Consider the following 25,647-nt stretch of genomic DNA (forward strand, 5'->3'; position numbering starts at 1 on the left):
AACTTCTGCTGACAAGCCACTAAAAGGCTGTGGGCAACTGTATGCAAAGTGAAGGGGCAAAAGCCAATCCCTCACCACTCATGGGCCAATGGAGGCACAAGGCAATTGTGTGGAATAGGTTGGATGGACCACATGGTCTTTTTCCTGTCCTTCATTGTACAATAAAATATGCGCTGTTGGACAGATGTTGTTGTAACCTGTGAATCTGGTGATGTCAGTCAGTGGCGTCTGGCTGCAGTGTTTTCAATCTTAGTCACTCCGTGTAAGAGTCATAAATGTCAGCTCTATGCTATTTATATGGTGATATCCTCCCCTAGCTAACTGACATATTTTATAAGCGTCATAGATGTTATATCAGTTGCAAATACATTTTTATGAATCAGTGACCAATTTTGACTCATCATACTCTTGTGTAGCACTTAGCAGTGTTTCATATGTTAAAGGCCCTATATAATTGCACTGTGCTGTTAATAATTAAGTGAGCTATTAATTGCTTTATTCTGTAGGATTTTCTTTCCATATTAACACAATAGTTAACGGGTATGTTTAGCAAGGTAGGTAAGGATCTAACAATTCACCCAGAGGGTAGTGGGTGTCTGGAATTCATTGCCTGGGTTGGGGGTAGAGGCAGAAACCCTCAACTCATTTAAAAGGCACCTAGATCTGCACCTAAAGTGCTGTAACCTTCAAAACTACGGTCCGGGTGCTGGAATGTGAAATTAGAATGGGCAGCTAGTTTTTTATTTTACCTTTCTCGGCCGGCGCAGACACAATGGAATGAATGGGTTCCATGAGTGCGAAAGCAACCAGCACCTCTTTAGAATTAGGAGATTAGTTTGGGATTGTCTTTAAATAATTTTGTAAGCAACAAAGGCTAATGCTCAAAACTCAGATTCGAATTTTCGACTTCATAGCTTGTTGAAACATATCCTGGGCTAAAGATGAGGAGAGTTTGCTATGTGGTGATTGTACAACTATATTCAGGAGCTTTCTCTTGTCATTTCATTTTTTAGGGGAGTATGCTCTTTTTGATTTGGAATAATCGACACTTAACAAAAAAAAACCCAAAGTAGTGAGGAACTGGCACCCTATTTTTGCTTGCTGCTCCTAAAATCAGAAGAACCAGTAACAGGCTGTCTTAAGTATTTTGCCAACATGCCTAATTCAAGGTGTGGCTTCTTTAATTTCACAAATGAAGCTTAGATCTGAATGTTTGGGGAAAGAGTTAAAGAATATTTTTTCCCCTCTACCACCAAAAAAATTGATCAAATAAGGCTTCCTGGTTGCAGATGTCCCCAAGGTAAAGACACAGTGAGATTGGACCATCCTTTAAAAGGACAGCAATTTTAAAAGGACAAGGGGACATTTGACACTAACACTACTGGTCAGTTTTTTGGGAAGCTGCAGTGATACAGGATTGTATTTTCCAAATGAAGTCGTACTACCAACTAAAAGCCCACTGGGCATATGGTGGATCTGATATTCATACATTAGCAGTATTACTTCTGCAAGCAGGTCAGAGGCTAGGAATCCTGCGGCGAGTAACTCAAATCCTGACTCCCCAGAGCCTGTCCACCACCTACAAGGCACAAGTCAGGAGTGTGATGCAATACTCTCCACTTGCCTGGATGAGTGCAGCTCAAGAAGCTTGACACCATCCAGGACAAAGCAACTCACTTGATTGGCACCCCTTCCACAAACATTCACCCCCTCCACCACCGACGCACGGTGGCAGCAGTGTGTACCATCTACAAGGTGCACTGCAGGAATTCACCAAGACTCCTTAGACAGCACCTTCCAAACCCACAACCGCTATTACAAAGGACAAGGGCAGCAGACACATGGGAACACCACCACCTGGAAGTTCCCCATCAAGCCACACGCCATCCTGACTTGGAAATATATCGCCGTTCCTTCACTGTCGCTGGGTCAAAATCCTGGAACTCCCTCCCTAACTGCACTGTGGGTGTACCTACACCACATGGACTGCAGCGGTTCAAGGAGGCAGCTCACCACCACCTTCTCAAGGGCAATTAGGGAAGGGCAATAAATGCTGGCCCAGCCAGCGAAGCCCACATGAATGAATGAATTAAAAAAAAGTTATTTGATCAGGTAGCCCATTAGATAAATATTAAGCTCCATAGCTGAGAGAGATTATTGTTAAGCACCGCCCAGGAAATCAGCTCATTTTGCATAAGCCAGCTGCTGGATTTTGTGTCAGACAACAGATGGTTTGTGGTCATTACAGCAGTTAACAAATACCTTCTGTTCCCACCAGGCAATTTAACAATGATCAACTATAGTGAACCCTTAAGCATAAAGGATGCAACTAGAAAAGACATCGCAATTCACCAAGCCTGCCTTATATTTTGCCATCTAGCTGGTTAACTCAGTGCTCTACATAGCGTTTGAGTGTGAAAAAGAGGGAATGCAGAAGAGAAAAAAAATTAATACCATGCTAGAGTTTAATCAGGATTTATCTTTAACTTATTCCTTTCTCGAAACTGTGGAACTCTTTACTTCCCCCAGGCTACTCGACCCCTCGAGCCTGCTCCACCATTCAGTAAGACCGTGGCTGATCTAAATTTAACCTCAACTTCACATTCCTGTCTACCCCCGACAACATGCTCTAATCTGGCTCCTGGCACATCTACATGGTCCATTCCCCAGCCACTGCTCATTGGCAACAGCCCTTGTTACTTGGATATTTTGGCTCCAGGGCTGTTTCTCATCAATTGAATTTCACAGGAAAACTCTGCGCGATCTAGGAAATTGTTTTGATGGGGAAAGTTTGGGAGGTGGAGAATGCACACTGGGCAACAGTGGGCGACCTCTGCATAAATTAAAGACCCTCAGTGAGTCTACTTTTTCTATTGGTTGAAAACAGCAGATTGACATCGAGTAGCAGTTCTGTTTAGACACTTGACCCTTGTTGAAATATAAATATAAATATAAAAATAAGGTGAATTACCACCAGCTACTCACAACCAATGCTTTGAAAATCACATATTACTTTGAAAGTGGCTTATGTTGCTAAGTAAATAGAAACCATATCATTACAATTGATGAGGCGTCTATTTACTTGGCAATATAATCCAAATGTATAGTAAAGGATATTAGATCAGAATGTTACCTGGAATTTATCTTGATAATTTATCGCCAGCGTAACCTTTAATTTATCCAAAGCCTTCTGCCTCATTGCTGCTCTCTCCTGGAAGAAAGTGTTCACATCTTTAGATCCTGAACTCATGCCTTCTCTTACATTGTTCATCGATTGGGATAGTTGCTTATAATTATTTGAGGGACGCTCAAAGGTGCCCCGGCTGACAACGTTGTTCACTTCTCCGATTGCAAATTCATCATCAGCCTCATTTAGCACAAACTGAGATGGTGCTCTTTTGATGTTGCTGTTGGCAAAGTCACAATCATAGAAGTCATCAGAGTCAGAAGAAGCAATGGATAGTTCGTGGAGAGAACTGTCGTCTGTATTCCAGTCTGGCGTGCAATTTGTCGAAGCATTCGATGGACAACGAATGTCTTCTACACATATTGAGTCAGCCTCCTCTGGAAGTGTCTTGTCATCAGGTTCTGCTTTGTTGCTTTCTGTACCTACCTCCGTTTCATTCGTAGTAGGAGTTAATGCTACCTTCTCTTGATCATCCTCTCTCTCCAAGACATTAGCTGCTTGCTCGCCATCATGCTCTCTATATGTTGGTGTATTTGAATCCAGCTGTTGGCTTTCGGCAGCCTCCGTGCTATTGCGCAATGTTTCATTCACCCGGTTGTCTTTGTGCTGCGTGGAGGTTACTGCAGTAGTTTCTGACAGTTGCGTGTCCAGTTTTCCCACATTTGCCTTTGGCTTCTGCTTGGCCTTTGGAGTTATCATTCTTTTTTTTGTGGTTGACAAATTCAGTCCTGGTTTATTTCCCGAGTCCCTGCTATTTCCACCTGTTTGAGGGCGATTTTGAAACGGATCCTCCTTCTTAGCTAAACCTTCTGTTTGAGCCACATCTGGGTTTTTACAAGTTGCCTTGTGTTGTTGAGCCATTGCTTGATTGGAGGAATTTGACCCTAATTTGGTGAACATTTCCACGGTGTCAATTCCACAAAGCGCGAGGTTTCTCTCCTTGGTTTCCGAGGAACCATTTGGCCGTTGCTTTTCGTTTTGAGGGATCTCTGGGTAAGTAGGGAGATAAATAAACAAGTCTACTTTGGGCATGTTCAATAGAGCGGGGTGATTTATAAGCCTTTCCAGATTGGGGTCTGCCACCATTGCAGCCTTCTTATTTGCATCATTTGGCTGTTTCTTGCCGTCATTGTTTGAGTCCAGCTTTTTCTCAGAAGACTCGGAGCCAATGTTGGGGTTATTTGCCCGCACAAGAGCATATTTGGGATTTATAAGCTTCTTGGCAATGGCAGCACTTTGTTCTGCTGTAAGGACAGGTGCCTGCTGAACAGGTTCAGGTTCCGCTACTTCTGGAGCCAAGTTCAGTTTGCGCATATTAACTGCTTTAGAAAAGTGCAGCAGTTCTCTGAATTCATTATCAAATGTTTCTACAGCTTGACCAGAAATCACAGTGATGATGTTGCGATCAAGTCTAGATGCAGTCCAGGTAAAACTAAAAGGAAAGAGGAAAAAGTCTGTATGAGTAGATTTAGAGCAAAACAATAACTCTTGGGCGTTGCATCCTGCAAAAGTTACATTTTTGGTTCTTGCTACTTAATTACTATACAAGTCAAAATCATCCAGTCAGATCCTATGCTTCAGTGCACCTACTACAAGGTCACATTGATCACTATATACTGTGGTTCATGGACACGCTCAGGTTAAGGAACTCTGCGAAAACTTTTTGAGGAGGGAATTCCTCTTGGGTATGGCACAAAATGGGCAACAGCAAAACACCAGCCTGTTCCACTCTGCCAAAGACAATGGAAAAAACAAAATTGTATGGGCTGTACAAAAGGGGTCTGATTCGTCATCACTGGTTTTGCTCTACTGTATTACCATAAACTAATTCCTGTTTCTTCTATTGGACCTGATGTTTGTCAAGAATGTTAAGCCTCAAAGTTGTTAGTGATGTTGGCGGATAACTGTTTACTGGTGAGAATGTGGGACTTACTGCCACATGGAGTATTCTTAGAGGTGCCTGCACTTGTGGAGAAATCCCAAGCCAGGGGCTTTGAATAAAGAATTCAGAAGAAACTTCTTACTTCTTAGATTGTGGAACATGGAGTGCTTGAAGAAAATAGCATAAATGCGTTTGAGACAAAGCTAGATAAGTACATGGGGGAGAAAAGAATTGTTATGGCTACAGGCCGAAATGAAATAAGGTGGGAAAATGCTCAAGTGCAGGATAAACACCGACATATTTGCGTCGGATCAGATGGCCTGTCTGTCCTGCAAATTCCATGCAATTCTATTTGAGATTTCTTCCCACTGCTTTTAACACTGGCATTGAATGGGTTCATTTCTTTGATTAAACTGATGAGCTTTTGGATCATTATAGATTCAGCCAATTCTCATTTCAGCTGAAGCCAAAGGAATAAAACTCCTAGGTTTCTCTAAGGAGGGTGGACCAGCTGTGAATCTCCCCTGACTTCTCTCCTCTTTTTAATCAGCTTACCTGTATGATCCACACACTGCTCTGTCTCCATCAATCAGTAGAAACTTTTGCATCTGTCTTCCCACAATTGTTTTGGCTGAGCGTGTATGGAATTCAGTCCCACCAACAGAATAGACTCGCAGGTTCTGCAGGAGCAAGAAAATACACATTTTTAAATGTTATATAAAGGTTATTGCCTTCTTAAAGAATTGACACACAGGAAGATTTGATTCTATAGTAGATACTTTGATTTCATTTTCTGCCTGTGGCAGCTCAATGGGATTCAAGTGCATGACTCAGCAAAATGTTCAATGAATGTTCCAAAGGTTGACTGTACATGTTTACTGGCATTATTTGCCGACTTCATTCCATGGTTTCAACGGTCAAAGTATGCTCTTGTGTTGCAATTTGACATAACTTTGACTAGAGGATATGACTACATGTGTCATTCTGACATCAAGCTATTTTGCAATTTGTAATGTGTTTGACTTAAAGGCCCTCTGAAATGGCCTAGCAAGCCACTCAGTTGTATCAAATCACTAAAAAGTAAATAAAAAGGAATGAAACCGTACACACCACCCGGCATCGACCTAGTCACTGGAAACAACAACAGCAAAACCAGCCCTGTTGACCCAGCAAAGTCCTCCTTACTAACATCTGGGGACTTGTGCCAAAATTGGGAGAGCTGTCTTACAGACCAGTCAAGCAACAGCCTAACAGCCTGACACAGTCATATTCACGGTATCATGCATTACAGACAATGTCCCAGACACCACTATCACTATCCCTGGGTATGTCCTGTCCACCAGCAGGACAGGCCCAGCAGAGGTGGCGGCACAGTGGTATACAGTCGGGAGGGAGTTGCCCTGGGAGTCCTCAATACCAACTCAGGCTCCCACGAAGTCTCATGGAATCAGGTCAAACATAGGCAAGGAAACCTCCTGATTACCACGTACTGCGCTCCCTCAGCTGATGAATCAGTGCTCCTCCATGTTGAACACGACTTGGAGGAAGCACTGGCGGTGGCAAGGGCGCAGAATGTACTCTGGGTGAGGGACTTCAATGTCCATCGCGAAGAGTGACTTGGTAGCACCACTACTGACCGAGATCTAAAGAACATAGCTGCTGGACTGAGTCTGCAGCAGGTGGTGAGGGAACTAACAAGAGGGAAAAACATACTCAACCTCACCCTTATAAATCTGCCTGCCACAGATACATCTGTCCATGACAATATCAGTAGGAGTGCCCATCGCACAGTCCTCCTGGAGACCAAGTCCCAGCTTCACATTAAGGATACCCTCCATCGTGTTGTGTGGCACTACCATTGTGCTAAATGGGATAGATATCGAACAGAACTGGGAACTCAAAACTGGGCATCCAGTCTGATAGCTGTGGGCCATCAGCAGCAGCAGAATTGTACTCAACCATAATCTATAACCTCATGGCCTGGCATATCCCCCACACTACCATTACCACCAAGCCAGGGAATCAACCCTGGCTCAATGAAGAGTGCAGGAGGGCATGCCAGGAGCAGCACCAGGCATACTTAACCATGAGGTGTCAACCCAGTGAAACTATAAAACAGGATTACTTGTATGCCAAACAGCATAAGCAGCAAGTGACAGACAGAGCTAAGCGATCCCACAACCAAAGGATCAGATCTTAGCTCTGCAGTCCTGCCACATCCAATCGTGAATGGTGATGGAGAATTAAACAACTCATCATCTATATCGAACTTCATCTCCAGGTCAGCAATGACTTTTGTAGCTTCTATCCCACACTCTTGACGCATTTCTTAGACATGCCTTAGTACGTTAAACATCTCCCAAACTCCACGATCACAATCCATTTACACTCATCCCAAATGCTTATTAATCTACGTAACCTCTCAAGAGCTGTTCACAGTGTTACAAGAGAGAGAATTCCAATACCTTGAAACAGTGCAGAAGAATACCACACTGCCTCAGAGCCATAGGTCACCATTTAAATTTGCTGATTGTTAAAGTCACTGCGATACTTTGCCAAGCATAATCATGGGCCAATCCAATGAAAATCCATGGTCACCAACGCTCTCGTAGGGCATGGCACCTGGAGGAGGAGGAGGAGGAGGTTGTTAAAGCACTTCTATATACAGTGCAGCCCTTGGTACCATCATAGATTTCCCTTGGCTCCCAAGAATTGCATTCTAATGAGAGGGCAGCTGTGTATTTTATATTTTATAATCTTAGCCCAAAAAGAAAATTTGCACTTTAATATGATGAAAAACTTGACCGCACTGGAACTGGAAATACTGATGTACTCAAAGTGCTTTTGTGCAGTACTGAGGGCATGCTGCTTAAAGCTGACACTAGGGATCCTACGGCATTTTTCAAAGAAAAGCGGGGCGTTCTCTAGATGCCGATATTATTGCTTCAACCAACAAGGAGCAGGAGTAGGCCACGCAGCCCCTTGAGTCTGCTCCGCCATTTAATAAGATCATGGCTGATCTGATAGGAACCTGAAATCTGCATCCCACCTGCCCCTGATAACCTATCACCCCTTTGCTTACCAAGAATCTATCCACCTTTGCCTTAAAAATATTCAAAGACTCTGCTTCCACTTTTCAGGAAGAGAGTTCCAAAGACTCACGGCCCTCAGTGAAAAAAATTCACTTCATCTCTTATTTTTAAACAGTGACCCCTAGTTCTAGATTTTTCCACAAGAGGAAATATCCTCTCCAAATCCACCCTGTCAAGATCCCTCAGGGCCTTATATGTTTCAATCAAGTCGCCTCTTACTCTTCTAAACTCCAGCAGATACAAGCCTAGTCTGTCCAACCTTTCCTCATAAGACAACCCACCCATTCCAGGTATTAGTCTGGTAAACCTTCTCTGAACTACTTCCAATGCACTTACATCCTTCTTTCAATAAGGTGACCAATACGGTACACAGTACTCCAAATGTGGTCTCACTAGTGCCCTGTACAACTGAAGCATAACCTCCCTACTTTTGTATTCAATTCCTCTTGCAATAAATGATAACATACTCTCAGAATCACAGAATTAGTAGCTTTCCTAATTACTTGCTGTACTTGCATACTAGCCTTTTGCGATTTGTGCACTAGGACATCCAGATCCCTCTGCACCTCAGAGCTCTGCAATCTCTCACCATTTAGATAATATGCCTCTCTTTTATTCTTCCTGCCAAAATGGACAATTTCACATTTGCCCACATTATACTCCATTTGCCAGATCTTTGCCCACTCACTTAACCTATCTATATCTTTTTGTAGCTTCCTTATGTCCTCTTCACAGTTTACTTTCCCACCTATCTTTGTGTCATCAGCAAATTTGGCAACCATTCCTTAGGTCCCTTCATCCAAGTCATTAATATAAATTGCAAACAGTTGAGGTCCCAGCACTGATCCCTGTGGCACACCACTCGTTACAGCTTGCTAACCTGAAAAAGACCCATTTATGCCTACTCTCTGCTTTCTGTTAGCCAGCCAATCTTCTATCCATGTCAATACGTTACCCCCTATACCATGAGCTTTTATTTTCCGCAATAACCTTTGATGTTCATTGACACAACAGCTGCAATGACAATTCAAAGTAAATCATGGACCACAAAGTTCTTCAGGAGGTTCCAGAGAGGCTAGATCAGTTTGTCCTTTCTTTGTAAAACTACAGTATATCTCAGAGACTGCTGTTATTAAGTGGCTGACAGAACATTTTAGAAACCCATTCAGATTTTTACTGTTTTATTTGGGCTCCTGATGCTAAATATTCAAGACAATGTCATAAGTCACTCCTGGTCAAAATATTAAGCGTTGGCCTTACTCCAAAATTGACAGGAAGTGAATCACACAATACAAGAGGAGCGTACCAAAACGCTTTGCATGTGTAATTTATGTCATTATATTTAAGCAAAATTATGTTATATAAATAGAATGTAAAAGGGGAAACCACATATTTCTCAATTTTTCCTCTAAAGAACTTTCCATTACTAGATAGTGTCAGATATTTAATAAAAGTCCACAAGACTATTTTTGTCTACCAAAGACTGTTTCCACATCAATTAAATATAAGTAGTATATGATTTAAAATGCAAAATTGTATGAGACTCAGTTTTCATTCATTTATTTTCAATGGGCAGAAAGTCTAGCCTGTTAGAAGCAGATTGGTGGGCTATTGGTCATTCAGCAATTAGTGCATCATTAGTGATCTCTAACATGCTGCTTCCTGGAGTGGCTGATGTGGGGATAGCAATTTACCTGCCCTGTGATGTTGTTTTTAACCCCCATTTTAGCCCAGCATTTGGGAGAAGGTGCTGAGTAGGAGAGTGCTCTCTTATGGGTAACAAAGCAGAGATGACTGGTGAGTCAAACGGAGTATTCCCTCATACTTCATAACGGTTGCTCTAAGCAGGGAGATTTAGTTGGACTATGGATTAAGGCCACAAGCCCAACTTTCACCTTCTTCATGAGAGACACGATGGGCATTTCACTATTTCACATCGTGTTTTCTTTATAAATTTCTATTTTAGTGTGTCAGCACACTCGTTAAAGGGTTAAGATCCCTTCTTGTAGCCACAGATGGAAAGCCAGCCCATGTGCTAAATTCTCTAGTCAGCGCACAATTAATGGCTGATTTTTAAGTCAGAGATTTTCAAGGTTAGAGCCCCCGAAGATCAGATTCGCAGCTGTAAATAATCCGCAGCAGTCTAGGTGATGGTGACAATTCACCCAAAATCTATCTGCCTAGAGAAGTCAATGAAATATGTGGCTACACTTGTTCTAACGTCAGGAGGTTGGGTAGATCTTTTGTCCCCCAACATGAGACCAATTTGCTTGTTGCTTGAATAGCTGAAGCTGTTTCAAACTAAAGATTAATTTGAAGTCGAAAAGATGGATATACTTGTATACGGAGTCTGCAGTACAGAAACAGGCCCATATGGCCCAACTCATCTATGCCACTTAAGCTCCACTTAATGTAAGTCTATAAATTTTCATTGACATTAATAGATCGATAGTTCTCAATGAAATGGGCATATGTGCCCTTTGTGCAGGAAGTCCCTGTTAATCACTTCACATTTATTGTTCCGACTTATGTTTGGGATCTGAATGGTTTAAATGTGCACTCGGTAATTAAGGGCATAGTACCATAGTAATGCAGTGAGCAATACCACAGCATAAACAATGATAATCTTCACAGGTCTCAGCCCCATGCACTGCGGAGAGTAGAAAAGATATGAAGAGGTTTGTGTAAGGGGACAAAGTGAAATTTAGGATTTCTGCTCAGTGAGTTAATGTTAACTAAGAAGGGGCTGTCACATTAGGCTCAATGGCATTTGGCTGGGCGGGAGGAGGAAGAAAAGAATTCCCACATCCTAAATGGCTCCTATTGTAAAATGCATGCATGTGGGACAGTATTTAGTTCTGTTCTGATGTTTTCCATGTGCTGTTAGGAACAGAGGAAGTTCTAGAAGAAGACCGACCAAGATTTTACATTGAATCATCCTAGTAGTCGCATGATAGAATAATAATAATTTGTTGTTGGCTAACCTTAGCCATCAATCTCCATGAGTTAGTCTGCACAGACTCTGACTTGAAAAGAGTAAAACCCCTGTAATGGAGAGCTCTGGGAACCATAGGTCTAAAGCCACCTGTCCCAAGCTTGTTACACATTGGCCCAGATTTTTGCTCCCGGGTCAGATGCGCAGAGATGGGAGAATTCCTGGCTCTGTGAACCTGACCTTTAAAAGTGGCTGCCTGGGTGTCGGATTTTTGCTCCTGGAGGGCAGGGGTGGCGGTGGTAGTGGGCAGACTAGAATAGGAATCAGGTACAGGCAACCAATGAGGAAGTGAGGAGGCCGCCGGGTGCAGAGGAAGGCTGGACGGAAGGCTTGCCTCAGGCATCCGACATTGTGTCCAAAGTCTAAAGATAAAGATTAAAACATAAATCATCCCTTCGGTCCTCACCCCTCCACACACTCCCTACCCCCCATCCAGGCCAACCCATGCCACCTCATGCCCTGTACCCACCCCTCATGGCCCTTTATACCCATTGCCAAACTATGCACCCCCACCCATCCCCATTGGCTTTTATAGCCTCTATGCCAACGTAGTGCCAACTCATGCCAACCCATGCCCCCCACCCTTGTCCTTACACCTACCATGTCACTCACCTAGTATCCACCATGGGCAGACCTCAGGACCCATTCAAAGATAAGATAGAAATTTATTTCATAGAACTTCATTTTAAGGGTCTATTGCAAACTTTACTATATTGAAAAAAAAACACTCATTCACAAAAACCCATTTGCTATATTTGCATTCCTTCAACTACATAAAGTCTTATAACAACAAACATTTAATTCAAATGTCCAATCCCTTATAACAACAAGCATTGGAATTCATGGTGCCACAGTATCTATAACCACTTGTAGCTGTCAATTAAAGATTGAAATGGCAGGCACCCTACTGGGTGGTTGTGAAATCAGTCTTGCATACTAATCTAGTAATAGAAATCTTCTGGCTTATGTCAACAGAGTGAAACAGCAAGCAATCACTTTTTTGGTAACACGCCATTTTTTCCCCTAAGATTTAAAAGGTTGGACTTTTAAATGCCTTGACAACTCTCTTTGACAGGTGCTTCAAACAGTTTTGACAGGCCCATTTGACAGGTACTTGACAGTTCCAATGAGCTTGACAATAATGAGTTTATGCACTTTTTACACACATTTATGCCTATATTTAAAACTTCCAAAGGGCACCTGAACTCTACCAAAGGTGTACCGGGACCAGATCCAAAAGGGTACCTTACCTTTCTAAAGGGGTACCCCTGACTATCTAAACAAATCCACCGAGCACATGTTGGGTTTCACACTCCTGGTCAACCAAAATCCCATTTCAGTGGAGGCAACTGATGATTTAAGTGGCTAGCTGCCTCCTTAAATTGCATGTGTGAAATATGCCCCGCCCCAATGGAGAGGCTTTCCATTGTGGCGAAAACCCGGGCCATCGTGTCTGAAACTACTCACATACTGTCCCCCAAAATGTTATTTTCTGAATGAAAATCTATCTAAATTGTATTTGAGCGATTCAATAATCTGATTCCACTACCTTTTGAGAGAAGCTCTCCCATTGATTTATCACTCATTCATTAAAATATTGGGCTCAATTTTACCACGGGCTTGGAGACCAAATGGTGGTCCTGAACCAGGATTTTAACCAGGAATCAGACTGGCTCAGCAATTTTACAGGAGACAACCTCCCAATTGGCTGCCTCCTGGCTCACCATCCAATTAAGGACGGCAGGCGGGGATGTAGATGCTGCCAGCCCAATCAGAGGGCCAGCAGCTCTGAAGCCTCGATTGCCCCACTGGGAGAGTTGGCGCAGCAGAGGCAGGCAGGTTGGGTTTGAGAGACAGCCTCCATTTTGATGTGCACTCGAAAAGGTAAGTAAAAAATTTAAAATATCAGAAGGTGCCAAGCAGGCAGGCCTGTCCGAATGACCCACTGGGGCCGCTGGGGCTGCCTCCCCTGCTCACGGCCCCCTCTTTGGGGCATGGAGCCTTCAACTCGAATGGCCCCCTGGAAGGCTGTAGGGAGGCCATCTCCATGTGATGATCTCCCCACTCTGCAGAGGTTTCTGGCAGGGGGCGGGTGGGTGGGAATCATTTTAATAGGCCCTTTCTATTTTCATTTTAAATAATTAAAGTGCTGGAAATACTCAACAGTTCAGACTTCATCTATGGAGAGAGAAACAGAAATAATATTTCAGGTTGATGACCCTTTATCAGAACTTTATAGGTCGTTTTGTTGATCCGAAATGTTAACTCTGTTTCTCCCTTCACAGATGTTGTCCGAGTGTTTCCAGAATTTTCTGTTTTTATTTCGGATTTCCACCATCCGCCGTATTTGGTTTTCCTTTCGTTATTTCAATTGGCTGTCCACCTCCATTCGGCAGGCAGCCATTCCACATCCAGCCTCACCGCTGGGAAACCTCCCCAGCAGCAGGACTGTGCCGGGGAGCTGTCCCAACACGGCTCCCCGCTATCTTCCCAATCATCCCACCTCCCTAGGACCAGGAAAATCCTGCTCATTATTTCCACTGATTAATTTTGAATCCCCCCCCCCTCCCACCGCCACTTCCAGCTCAGATTGTGTCCTCTAGTTCTAACGTTCTCTGCAGGTATCAACACTCGTTGTACAGACTTACAGATGAGCATCATCTACCCGAGTGAGAGAGTGACAGACCCAATTTGCAGCACGATTCACTTATTCGGAGCCGAGGGAGGGAATCAGAAAAGAAACTGCTTCAAATCAAAGGTGGTAGCTCTACTTGACACAAAACCTACACCAAATGGCATGTTACTTGCTCATTAAACAGATGCTACAATGCAAACCTCAGGTGATTTTAGGCAGCATACATTAATGTATTGTGACCAGAATCTATATTAGAGACCTGATCAAATTGTACTGTGAAGAAATGAACTTTGAACGCATTCAAATCAACTTATTTTGTCTATATATTTTTTTTAAACATTGGGGACTCCTTCAAGAAAATAAGCCAGTCCACTTTATTTTTTTTTAAGTGGAGCTTACAGAATATGATCATCCAGGTGCTATCCTGATATGCTGACGTCAAAACAGGAGAAAACTGGTTTTCGGATTTTTGAGATGCCTTGCCACCATGATTCGAGATTCCAGTTAATTTATTCGGCCAACTCAGAGATGAAAACAAGATTTTATCTGTGTTTGGCAGGTCTGGAGATTGAACAGATGTTACAGACTATGCAGCAAGTTGAGACTTGAAGCCATTTGCTGCTACTCAGAGACTTTCTGATGTGGATCCAAATCGCGTGTCAGATAATCCATTACCTGTTAGTTATCATGGAGACTATGAACAAAGCAACGTTCGAGAATCATTGGCAGAAAATGAGGGAAGCTGAAAATCAGCTGGAGGAAAAGAAAGGATTTGTCAGGGGCAAGGACAAAAAGTGAAAGTAAAGGACGTTTGAATTGTGTGACAAAAGGATATTTAGCATGAAATAAAAAATAGAAAATGCTGGAAAAACTCAGGAGGTCTGGCAGCGTCTGCAGAGAGAGAAACGGAGGTAACATTTCAAGTCTGTATGACTCTTCTTAAGAGCTCTGAAGAAGAGGCATTTTTTTAATTAGTTCATGAGATGTAGGTGTTACTCGCTAGGCCAGCATTTATTGCCCATCCCTAGTTGCCCTTGAGAAGGTGGTGGTGAGCTGCCTTCTTGAACCGCTGCAGTTCATGTGGTGTAGGTACACCCACAGTGCTGTTAGGGAGGGAGTTCCAGGATTTTGACCCAGCGACAGTGAAGGAACAGCGATATATTACCAAATCAGGATGAGTAGCTTGAGGGGGAACTTCAGATGAGTGGCTTGAAGGGGAACTTCCAGGTGGTGGTGTTCACATCTAACTGCTGCCTTTGTCCTTCTAACTGGTAGCGGTCATGTGTTTGGAAGGTGCTGACTAAGGAGACTTGGTGAGTTGCTGCTGTGCATCTTGTAGAGATGCATCGGTGGTGGAGGGAGTGAATGTTTGTGGATGTGGTGCCAATCAAGTGAGCTGCTTTGTCCTGGATCATGTCAAGTTTCTTGAGTGTTGTGGGAGCTGCACTCATCCAGGCAAGTGGGGAGTATTCCATCACACTCCTGACTTGTGCCTTGTAGGTGGTGGACAGGCTTTGGGGAGTCAGGAGGTGAGTTATTCACCGCAGGATTCCTATCCTCTAGTCACATGGACTCGAAACTCGAAACTCAATTTCTCTCTCCACAGACGTGGAGTTTTTCCAGCATTTTCTCGTCTTCTCGAATTCCTGGCTCCTGTCCAGCCGATGTCAGAAGAGTCAGCGTTTTTAGTTCAGATTTCCAGCACCCACGGTCTTTTGCTTCTATCTTAATACTTAGCATGACATTGGCCCAAATCTTCTGATTAGTGTCGGAACAATTCTGACTGACACTAATCACAGGAAAAAATACTCACCTCCCTGCCAGTGTTTTTTTCCGGCCAGGCATCTGATGCTGGCTGCTCCCTAAAGCCTCCATTGTATGAGAGCAGGCAGGCACAGTGCCAGCAGTGAGGCCAAGCCACATCCCCTTTTTAACCACACTAGCTGCCGTATTCTGGTAAGAGATTAAATGTCCCAAAGCTTGTGTAAATTGTACTATTTCCAACTCTGTTTTACGATAGAAAATGTGATTTTTAGTATCTACAATTTATTAAATATCTCGTGGCCGGTATTTCTAAATCAAATCACTTGCAATTCTTTGAGTGAACAGGCTGAAACTTGAGGGCAAAACTCGTGGCTTTAAGATTGCTTGTAGCTGCCAACCTCCGAAACGGCACAGCCTCACCCCGCTGACAGTACTAACCCCTCCCTCCCTCACCCAGCACAGTGTTCACCACACCACCTCCCCCCCTCCAAACTCCCTCACCCTACGAGAATGTTCAACTCCCCCCTCCCCTACCCAACAACACTGACTCTTCTGACACCACCTGGACAGGAGCCAGGAATTCTAGAAGACAAGTTGGGAGAGGAGGTGGGCGAACACTGTCGGGCGGCGAAGGGGAGGGGTGCGGGCGAGCACTAAGATAAATACTGCGGATGCTGGAAACCTGAAATAAAAACAGAAAATGCTGGAAAAACTCAGCAGGTCTGGCAGCATCTGTGGAGAGAGAAACAGAGTTAACGTTTTGAGTCCGTATGACCCTTCTTCAGAGCTGGGGGCCTAACATTGTCTGGAGGGCGGGGGGGGGGGGGGGGGGGTGGGTGGGGGGAGGTGTGGTGAGCACTGTCCAGCAGCAAGGCGAACATTTTTGGGGAAGGGGAGTGAACATTGCTGTGAGTTCTGGAGTGTTTTGACACTCCAGCTGATTTACTTAAGAGTTATGCTGGTTTTATACCTGCTATGAAAAACTCCATGTAAACCCATGTAAAAATCAGGGTAAGTATAGCGCAAACAGCCTGCATTGTTCTGGCCAATCACGGAATATTCTGGGCAGGGTAAAACTGGCAATTGGAACTTTAAACTTTCTGCGTAATTACCAGGGATGTGCACATGTCAGGACTTCCAAGGGGTCCCGTGCACCTTCAGGGTACGTCCAGTCTCCAGCTACCTGGAAGCCAGAAGGTCTGGGCCATTGTCCTTATGAAGAAATGTTTCTTTCGAAGGAGGAGAAGAGAATGAAGATCCCGTCTGGAGTTGTGTGTTAAGTTTTGGGAACCGAATCTCCACAAAGGCCTATTGGTCTTGGAGTGGGTACAGCGCAGGTTCACCAGAACTATATTAGGGCTTAAAGCAGGGGTGGGGAACTGTTTTCTTGTCAAGGCCACTCACACATAAATAAAACCAGTAGCAGGCCACACAAACATTAAAAAGCAACCTAATTTATATATTTTTAGAGAGACTACAGAAACATTCAACTCACCCACTGCTTTAACGCGATGGATGAGTTTGCATTTCCTTAATGATCAATGAATGTCTGCTAGCACAGCTTCTGTGCTTCAATTGCGGCACTCCCAAAATTCAGCTCAACTTTTTGCTTGCTTTCCTTTCCCATTCTCTCTCTCTCCTACCCACTCTGTCTCACCCCCAAACCAGCCCAGGGCAGTGACTCAACAACCCAAGGCTCTGGCCAGCTCCCAGTCTGGGCCAGGAGCCTGGGCCTCTTCCTCAGTCTGCAGGGGCTGAGCCCCTGTCCTGGGACACCAATGGAGCTGGGAGGGGGTGGTGAGCCTGGCGATGAAGGTGTCCTTCTCCCTTTGTCCGCTGCCCCAGTTTACTCACACCGCCATCTGATTGGCAGCCGGCAGCTTCCCATCCTGGCCCTGCGCTTCTGCTCCCAGACCTTGGGCCTCACCCTCTTCCCCACAGCCTGGGCCTCTGGTGACTGCGGCCGAGGCACAGGCATCAGAACGTGGCGGCGGCTGGCCCAGACTGCAGCACGTGGTGGGGGGGGGGTGGTTGGTGGGGGATGGATGGGCTGGATTTTGAAATCTCACTGCAGGCCGGATGAAAAAGTGCAATGGGCCGCTCGGGTTTCCGCCGCCCTGGCTTAAAGGCTGGGGTGGTGTATTTGCTTCTTAAGGACAATACCCACTTAAATAATGATCTTAATGTCCCTTACAAATGGAGATAATTTACATTATGTTCAGATCCAGTTCCCTCATCTATCAGCTGTTGGCAATAAAAGAATGGTCAAAACACTGTTTGCAGGAGGAGTAATGGGTGGATGAAATTTATTCGATTTTATTTGATTTCAATTACTGAAGAAAGACAAACAGTGAGTTAAAGGCAGGGGAACTCTACAGCGCAACAAGTCACAGCCTCTGTTGCTGGAGGGCCGGGTGGGATGGCAGATGCCATCTGCCCACAACAGTCAACGCCAAAAGGAATGGAGTTTTCTTAAAGTTGCTCCTAAACTTTAAACAACAGGCAAAGAACAAAGACTTTTGAGTCCTGTTTCTTTAGGTGCTGATTATAAGCTGTGTTCAAGATCAAATGGCAGTATTGCCACCAAGGGCCATTCATAAAGAAATTGTGCAGCCTCAGAAACTAGATCGTGTACTAATGTTACATAAGTAACATAATCAGTTTTAAGCTGATTATTATAATTGTGCATAAGATCATAGGAAGGTTGCAATGTTTTACTGGGTAGTTACCCATGGGGTCAAAAACAGTGACCTAAACTGCCCCGAATCACAATTCTATCTATAGCTTTTGTTAACACAGCAGTGTGGTTGATTTTTAACTGCTCTCTGAAATGGCCTAGCAAGCCTCAGTTGTATCAATTCATTACAAAAAGCTGAATAAGAATAATACCAGATGGTCCATTTGGTTTTGGCCTCAGCACTGGAAACAATATAGGCACACTCTGCCCAGTCACCCCAAAGTCCCCCTCCCTAACATCTTATGCCAAAATTGGGAGAGCTGTCCCACAGACTAGTCAAATAACAGCCTGACATAGCCATACTCACCGAATCATACCTTACAGCCAATGTCCCATACTCCTACATCAACATCCCTTGGTATGTCCTGTGCCACCAGCACTACAGACTGACCAGGCACAGTGGTATGCAGGCAGGAGGGAGTCCTCAGCATTGACTCTGGACCCCATGAAGTCTCATGGCATCAGATCAAACATGGGCAAGGAAACCTCCTGCTGATTACCACATACCGCCCTCCCTCTGCTGATGAATCAGTGCTCCTCCACGTTGACCACTTAGAAGAAGCAGAGAGGGTGGCAAGGGCACAGAATGTACTGAGCAGGGACTTCAACGTTCATCACCAAGAGTGGTTTGGTAGAATGACTACTGATCTAGCAAGCCAAGTTGCTGATGATTGCACAGTTTTCAGTACCTTTCATGGCTAGCTACTAAAGCAGTCCCTGTCCACATGCAGCAAGATCTGGAAAACATTCAGGCTTGAGTTGAATAAGTGGCAATTAACATTCACGCCTCCCAAGTGCCAGGAAACGGCCATCCCCAACAAGAGGGACTTTAACAATCTTCCATTGACCTTCAACAGCAAGAAGCTCGACACCATGGAACTCCCTCCCTAACAGCACTGTGGGTGTACCTACACCACATGGACTGCAGCGATTTATGAAGGCAGCTCACCACCACCACCACCACTTTTCTCAAGGGCAATTAGGGATGGGCAATAAATGCTGGCCTAGCCAGCGATGCTCACACTCCCATGAATGATCAAATAAAAAACATCCAGGAAAAAGCAGCCCACTAGATCAGTACTCAATCCACCACCTTAATTATTCACTCCCTTCACCACCATCTACAAGATGCACCGTGACAACTCACCATGGCTCCTTTGACAGCACCTTCCAAAGCCACAGCGTCCGCCATCTAGGAGGACAAGGGCAGCAGATGCATTGGGAACTCCTCCCCTGCAAGTTCGTCTTCAAGTCACACACCGATCTGACTTAGAAATGTATCGCTGTGCCTTCACTGTCGCTGGGCTAAAATCCTAGAACTCCATCACGAATAGGACTGTGTGTGTATCTACACCACACAAACTGCAGCAACTCAAGAAGGCATCACCACCTTCTCAAGTGCAAGTGGGGACAGGCTAGACAAGGCCTTGCCAGTGACACACATCCACAAATGAATAAAACCATCTGAGAATTATACTGCACAAAAGGTGGCTGTTTGATATATCGAGCTGGTGCCAGTTCCTTGAAAGAGCTATCCAATTTGTCCACTTTAAACCTTTAATGCTTTAAACCTATGTATTTAACCAAGCTTTTAGTCACCTGCCCTAATAACTGCTTATATGACTTGGTGTCAAATTTTATCTGATAATTGCTCCTAGGGAGCATTTTAGACATTTACTATGTTAAAGGCACTGTATAAATGCAAGTTGTTATTAGATGCTGTATAGCGCTAACAGGACTTTTGTTAACATCAGTGATTATATGTAAAGGTCTGGTTATTTCTGCTGGTGCTGCTCTCTCAAATCAGTACCAAAATATAAAAACAACATGTGTTTAAAGTTTGCATTCAGTTTCCAAAACCTGCTTGGAAGTTACAAAATTACATACTTGGCAAGTAGAATGCAAATTTTAAGGAATCCATGATTGTTATTTGCAATTTGCCATTGTAATTAAGTCTTTATATTTGTTACCGCACTACTGACAGATCATATTTGCCTTGGGAAGTCATATTGTGCATTCTTAATACTGCACCCTCTGTTAATTATGAACTAATGGGGCAGAAGTAAGTGCTACTATATAACCCTATTTAAAATAAATTGCCCTGCAGCTAAGAGACATGATAGATATTCAAAGCTGGTACTCTAAGCAGGGCGATGAGGAGGCCACATTGCACTCGTGGAAAAATGAAAGCATTCGCACAATTCTCAACACCAAAATCTGACAGGTTGCTGATGAATTACAAGTACAATCATCAACAATGTCAGGAGAGCATATACAGATTGTATTATGTTTTTCACAAATGTAATCAAAACTTGTACTTGGTCAAAACACACGATTTAGTGTGAACAATTTTGGTAATTTTTGCGAAATTCGGAATTAATTCTGCTGATTTAACACAGACAAATAATCTAATCTTCTAGCTGCAAATGACACACGCACACAAATGCAGAAGCACACACAAATGCATGCAGAGGCTGCTATTGTTTGTGTCTCTCTTGAATAATATAACATTATGTCCAAATTACAACTGGAAACAGGTTGTTCAGCCTAACTAGTCCATGTTGATGCTGATCCTCCACATGAACAGTACCCTAATCCTGCGTGCCTCCCTCATTCCCCTATCCCTTTATTCAAACATCTTCATTCAACCATCTATCCAACCTATTCTTAAATGCTGACGTGGGTTTCTGCTGCAATCGTTAATTCCCAGTTATGCACTCCGTAGCCTCACAGCCTTGAAATGGAGGAATGTTTCTCATGCTCTTGGTCCCAAACCTTTTACATTTAATCTTATAGTTATGATCGCCTCATTCTAAAAACCTACCAAATCACCATCTGTTCTAATGAAAACAGTCCCAATAGGCAACCAGGAGATGATCTGATGGAACCACAAGGTAAGAGAATACTTTGATTATCTGAGGGTCTCCTAATCGTATTCTACTCATTTATATACAAAATCTTTGCTGCGCAGTTTCACTAAGTCACTTCATGTTTGTTCTTTTGACAATTCATGATTTTGAGCTTGTTTTTTTTGAAAAAAAAACTTTCAAAATTTTAGACTTTGTTTTAAATATAAATATCCTCAGCCAGAATTAGTGTCAGCAATCAGTGCAGATAAGAGATCTATCGTTAGCCATGTTCAATGGATAATGACTGTACTTAAGGTAGAGTTTCCACATGCTTTATTTATAATCCATATGCTTGCTTCATGTTACACCTGTAAACATGGAACCTTTCTCTCTGTTATTTGCTTCTGTGTGGTAACCACACCTTCAAGCTTAGACTAGTGGTATCTGTATGGGATTCTACACTCCCTGAGCCAGCTCTTTGTTTTTTATTTTAGCTCTGGCACTTTTGGATGACCCAAATGTTGTATAAAAGAGTTTTGGTTATTTCTAGTAATTAAATCTTAATACAATTGTGTCTATTTCTTAAGCCATCTGGTCATCAATGTAATGTAGAAGCCAGACTATTGCAGAACATACTTAATATCAACAGTAAACAATGCCACAGCGCTTCATAAGACTGTAATCAGACAAAATTTAACACCAAGCTCTATAAAAAAAAAATCCCCTTTTCACTCATATACTCATCTAATTTCCTTTTGAAAGCATCTATATTGTTTTCCTCAACCACTTACTTTGGTAGCCAGTTTCACATTCTAACCAATCCAAGTAAAGAAACTTTTCCTCATTGTTGTATTGGATTTATTGGTAACTACCTTGTATAAATAGCCCTAGTTTTAGATTCTCCCACATTCTTTCTACAATTACCCTGTCCAACAAATTCATCATTTCAAAGATCACTATCAGGGCTTCTCTTTTTCACAAGAAATAGCCTACATAGATATTCAATAAAACACCGATACTGTGGAGCACGCCATTCTTTTATCAACACTTTTATGCCATCAAAACAGGAAATCTTCACTGAAATTCACACAGGAAATAACTTGATTAGTAAACAAAAAGACATACTTTGGATTCTGCCTTCCATCATAAAACTGCTCCAGTTTAAACCACCTTCAAACTGAAATATCAAAATGCTTTCACACCCAAGAAACAGATGGTGCAGTGACAATATAAACTGTGACTAAATGGAAATTTGGCAGGTTATATGGATTAGAACAGAAACCTGTTAGTGAATGCAAAGTACTAATCCAACTTTGGGAGTTCAGAGGTGAGTGTAAACTGATCATGCTGTTCAGGAAGCCAGATGAAAGCATCTGCTTAATAATTTAGAGACAGGGTTTTCATTCCATGCTGTAGGCTTCCATGCAGGTCAGCAGCAGGCAGAGGAAGTGGATTTTAACCAAAGGATATCTACATTTCAAATGCTTTTGGATAACCATTGTAGTTTCATCATCTGGTGCACTCACAGCAATGCTAGTTCTCAGCTCCTTGTACAGGTATATGGTGAAAGAGGGCAGTGAACTGTCACTTCTGATTCTAATCACTAAAACAGACTTTGCAAAACATTTAAAGGCAATTGACCTTTGAAACAAGTCAGAAATGACAACATGAGGCTGCCAAACCAAAATGTTTTCACTGTTGAAAAAGGCCACTATTAAAGACCTTTGTATTTTTTTCTTTATGTTTTACCATTTCAGAATAATATCTTGTACAAAATCTCATGCAAAGGCTCTGCAGCTTTATAGGGGCTTATCGTGAATTAATAAAGCATCTCAGAGCAACATTATTTTTAAGCTAGTATCTGTGACTAAAACAACATCAGCGCTGGTTGATCCGGCTGTCCACTTTATCCCACTTACTTTCAACATCCCCATATGCATTCCTGAACTTTCACACATCTTCAGGAAATGTTTGATGTTAACGTCATCATGGATGATGTAGACAGGAACCTTCCTCTTGAAGCTGGCGTCCAGTAAGTCTTTGAAGATATCAATGTCTGTAAATAAATCCATTACGACAGCGATTACCTGTGAACAGCAATAAACGCAGTCATAGTTACGCACTCGAATGCTACGGCCATTGAATCATTCTATTGCTGACATTTTCCATTGTCTGTGGTTGAAGCTCATTTCACTTTTTGGAATGGAATTCCATTTGGATAAGGCAGATGTTTCTGCTTGTGGGAGAAACCAAAACTAGGGGTTGTCAATATAAGATAGTCACTAATAAATCCAGTAAGGAATTCAGAGAAAACCTCTGTACCCGTGAAATACTTCAAAGTGGAACTCACTACCTCAGAGGCAAATAGTATTAATGCATTTAACAGAGGGCTAAATATAACAGGAGGGATAAAGAAATAGAAGCATGCGCCAATAGGGTTAGATGAAATTGGATGGAGGGATGCTTGTGTGGAGCATAAATACCAGCATAGTCCATTCGGACTGAACGGCCTGGTTCTGTGCTTTAAATTCCAGATACTTCCATGTGATTGCATTTACCAACACCAGTAATTTTTTAAAAAACACTAACCAGTTAAAGAAGGAATTTCCATATTTATATTGCCTTTCACAGCCTCAGGATGTCCCAAGGTGCCTGCTTTACAGCATTAAAAATGTATTCACTTTTTAGGAAATAGAACAGCAAATTTGCACACACGCTCCCGCAAACAGCGATGCAATGACTAGATCATCATTTTTAATGATGTCGATTGAGGGATAAATATTGGCCAGGACAATGGGGCAAATTCCCCTACACTTCGAAATAGTTTCCTAGGGACCTTTTTACATTCACCCACGAGGCACACAAGGCTTCAGTTTAACATCTCATCTGAAAGGCAGCACCTCTAACAGTGCGGCACTCCTTATGCACTGCTTGGAAGCGTTAGGTTAGATTATGTGCTCAAGTCGCTGGAGCGGACCAACAACCTTCTGACTCAGACAAGAGCATTAGCACTAAATCATGGCCGAAAAGAAAGAATGTACTGTACTTTGCTTTCTCTGCTCAACTCTCCAATACAATCCACAAGCTGTCGGTTGGAGAGCTCAGAGTCTGCTCTGTAAATTGCTCTTCAATCTTCAATTGATTGCCCACATGTTTCGACAAGTAAGAGAGCTACACCAAGGGGAATTATTAGTCAAAACCCTTCAAAAGTGTTTAACAACATGTTTCCTATAACTGAATTTGTATTCACATCAAAATTTGGAATTTAAGTTAGTTCCAGCGATAAATTAACATTTGTCGTCATCGGCCTGTACAAACCCAAAGTTTATTTTAGCTTGAATTTGAGTTTTGAAATTGATACAATTTTGGAATGAGGGTCATTATGAATGAAGAGGTGCTTTATATTAGGATACTGCTAACACATGGGTTACACCAAGTGAAAAATAAAATAACTATTCTAATGTTATGACACTATGCTTGTGAAGGCAAAATTTCACCATGTTAAACTGAGGTATGAGAATTTATTTCATTCCTCTACAACTAATTCTACTTTCTGTGGCTCTTTCCATGTATCCTTGGCTTTAACGGGTGTCACAGAATTAACATGGGAACAAGGGCACCCTGTGTCAATTTCACCATTTGATAAGACCATGGCTGATATGTACCTCCACTCCATTTACCTGCCTTTGCTCCAAGCTCCCCGATTCCCTTACCTGACACAGAAAAAACTATTGCTTCTGCCTTGAAAATGTCAATTGGTCCCAGCGTCCACAGCCTTTTGGGGAAGAGACTTGTGCACTACCTTGAGTGTGAAAAAGTACTTGCTAATGTCACTCCTAAATAACCAAGCTTTAATTCTAAGGTACTGTCCCCTCATTCTGGATTCCGCCACCAGGCAAATAGTACCTGCATCTACCCTAAACTCTTTAGATTAGATCACCGCTCAACTTCTAAACTCAGGCAAAACAAAGCAAGTTTATGTCAAATAAAAGCAAAGTACTGCGGATGCTGGAAATCTGAAATAAAAACAGAAAATGGCTGGAAAACTCAGTTGGTCTGGCAGCATCAGTGGAGAGAGAAGCAGAGTTAAGGTTTTGAGTCTGTATTACTCTTCTCTTCAGAGCTTCTGAAAAAGGTGCACAGATTAGAAACATTAACTCTGTTTCTCTCTCCACAGATGCTGCTAGACCTGCTGAGTTTTTCCAGTATTTTCCATTTCTATTTCAAGTAACCTGTCCTCATAAGAGGAGGCATTTTCCTTGAGAAAAGATCTTTGAGGAATCCTGGTTGACATGATAGGAATGTGTTGGACAGGGTAGATATGGACAGAACGATTCCACTTATGGGAGAATTCAAAACTAAGGGCTATAAGTACAAGATACTTGCTAATAAATCCAACAGTGAAATAAGGAGAATTGTCTTTACTCAGAGTGGTTAGAATGTGGGACTCGCTACCACAGGAAGTGGTTGATGGAAGTAACAGATACTTTCAAAAGGAAATTAGAT

The 25,647-nt window shown here is 42.8% G+C and overlaps 2 protein-coding genes across 3 annotated transcripts in view; one reads left to right on the forward strand and one right to left on the reverse strand.

Annotated features, from left to right (window-relative positions):
• Nucleotides 1-25,647, forward strand: part of slc5a10 (solute carrier family 5 member 10) — a 128,088-nt gene that overhangs the window by 63,820 nt on the left and 38,621 nt on the right. The window lies entirely within an intron of this gene.
• Nucleotides 1-25,647, reverse strand: part of LOC144690991 (uncharacterized) — a 33,736-nt gene that overhangs the window by 5,927 nt on the left and 2,162 nt on the right. Inside the window, exons 2-4 of the mRNA XM_078558940.1 lie at nucleotides 23,061-23,228; nucleotides 5,625-5,749; nucleotides 3,134-4,619 (exon numbers count right to left, since the gene is read on the reverse strand). Of these exons, the coding sequence (XP_078415066.1) occupies nucleotides 3,134-4,619; nucleotides 5,625-5,749; nucleotides 23,061-23,228 (1,779 nt within the window). The remainder of the gene's footprint in view (nucleotides 1-3,133; nucleotides 4,620-5,624; nucleotides 5,750-23,060; nucleotides 23,229-25,647) is intronic.

Source organism: Cetorhinus maximus, chromosome 15 (genome assembly GCF_964194155.1).
Source record: "Cetorhinus maximus chromosome 15, sCetMax3.hap1.1, whole genome shotgun sequence".
In the NCBI taxonomy this organism is placed as follows: domain Eukaryota; kingdom Metazoa; phylum Chordata; class Chondrichthyes; order Lamniformes; family Cetorhinidae; genus Cetorhinus; species Cetorhinus maximus.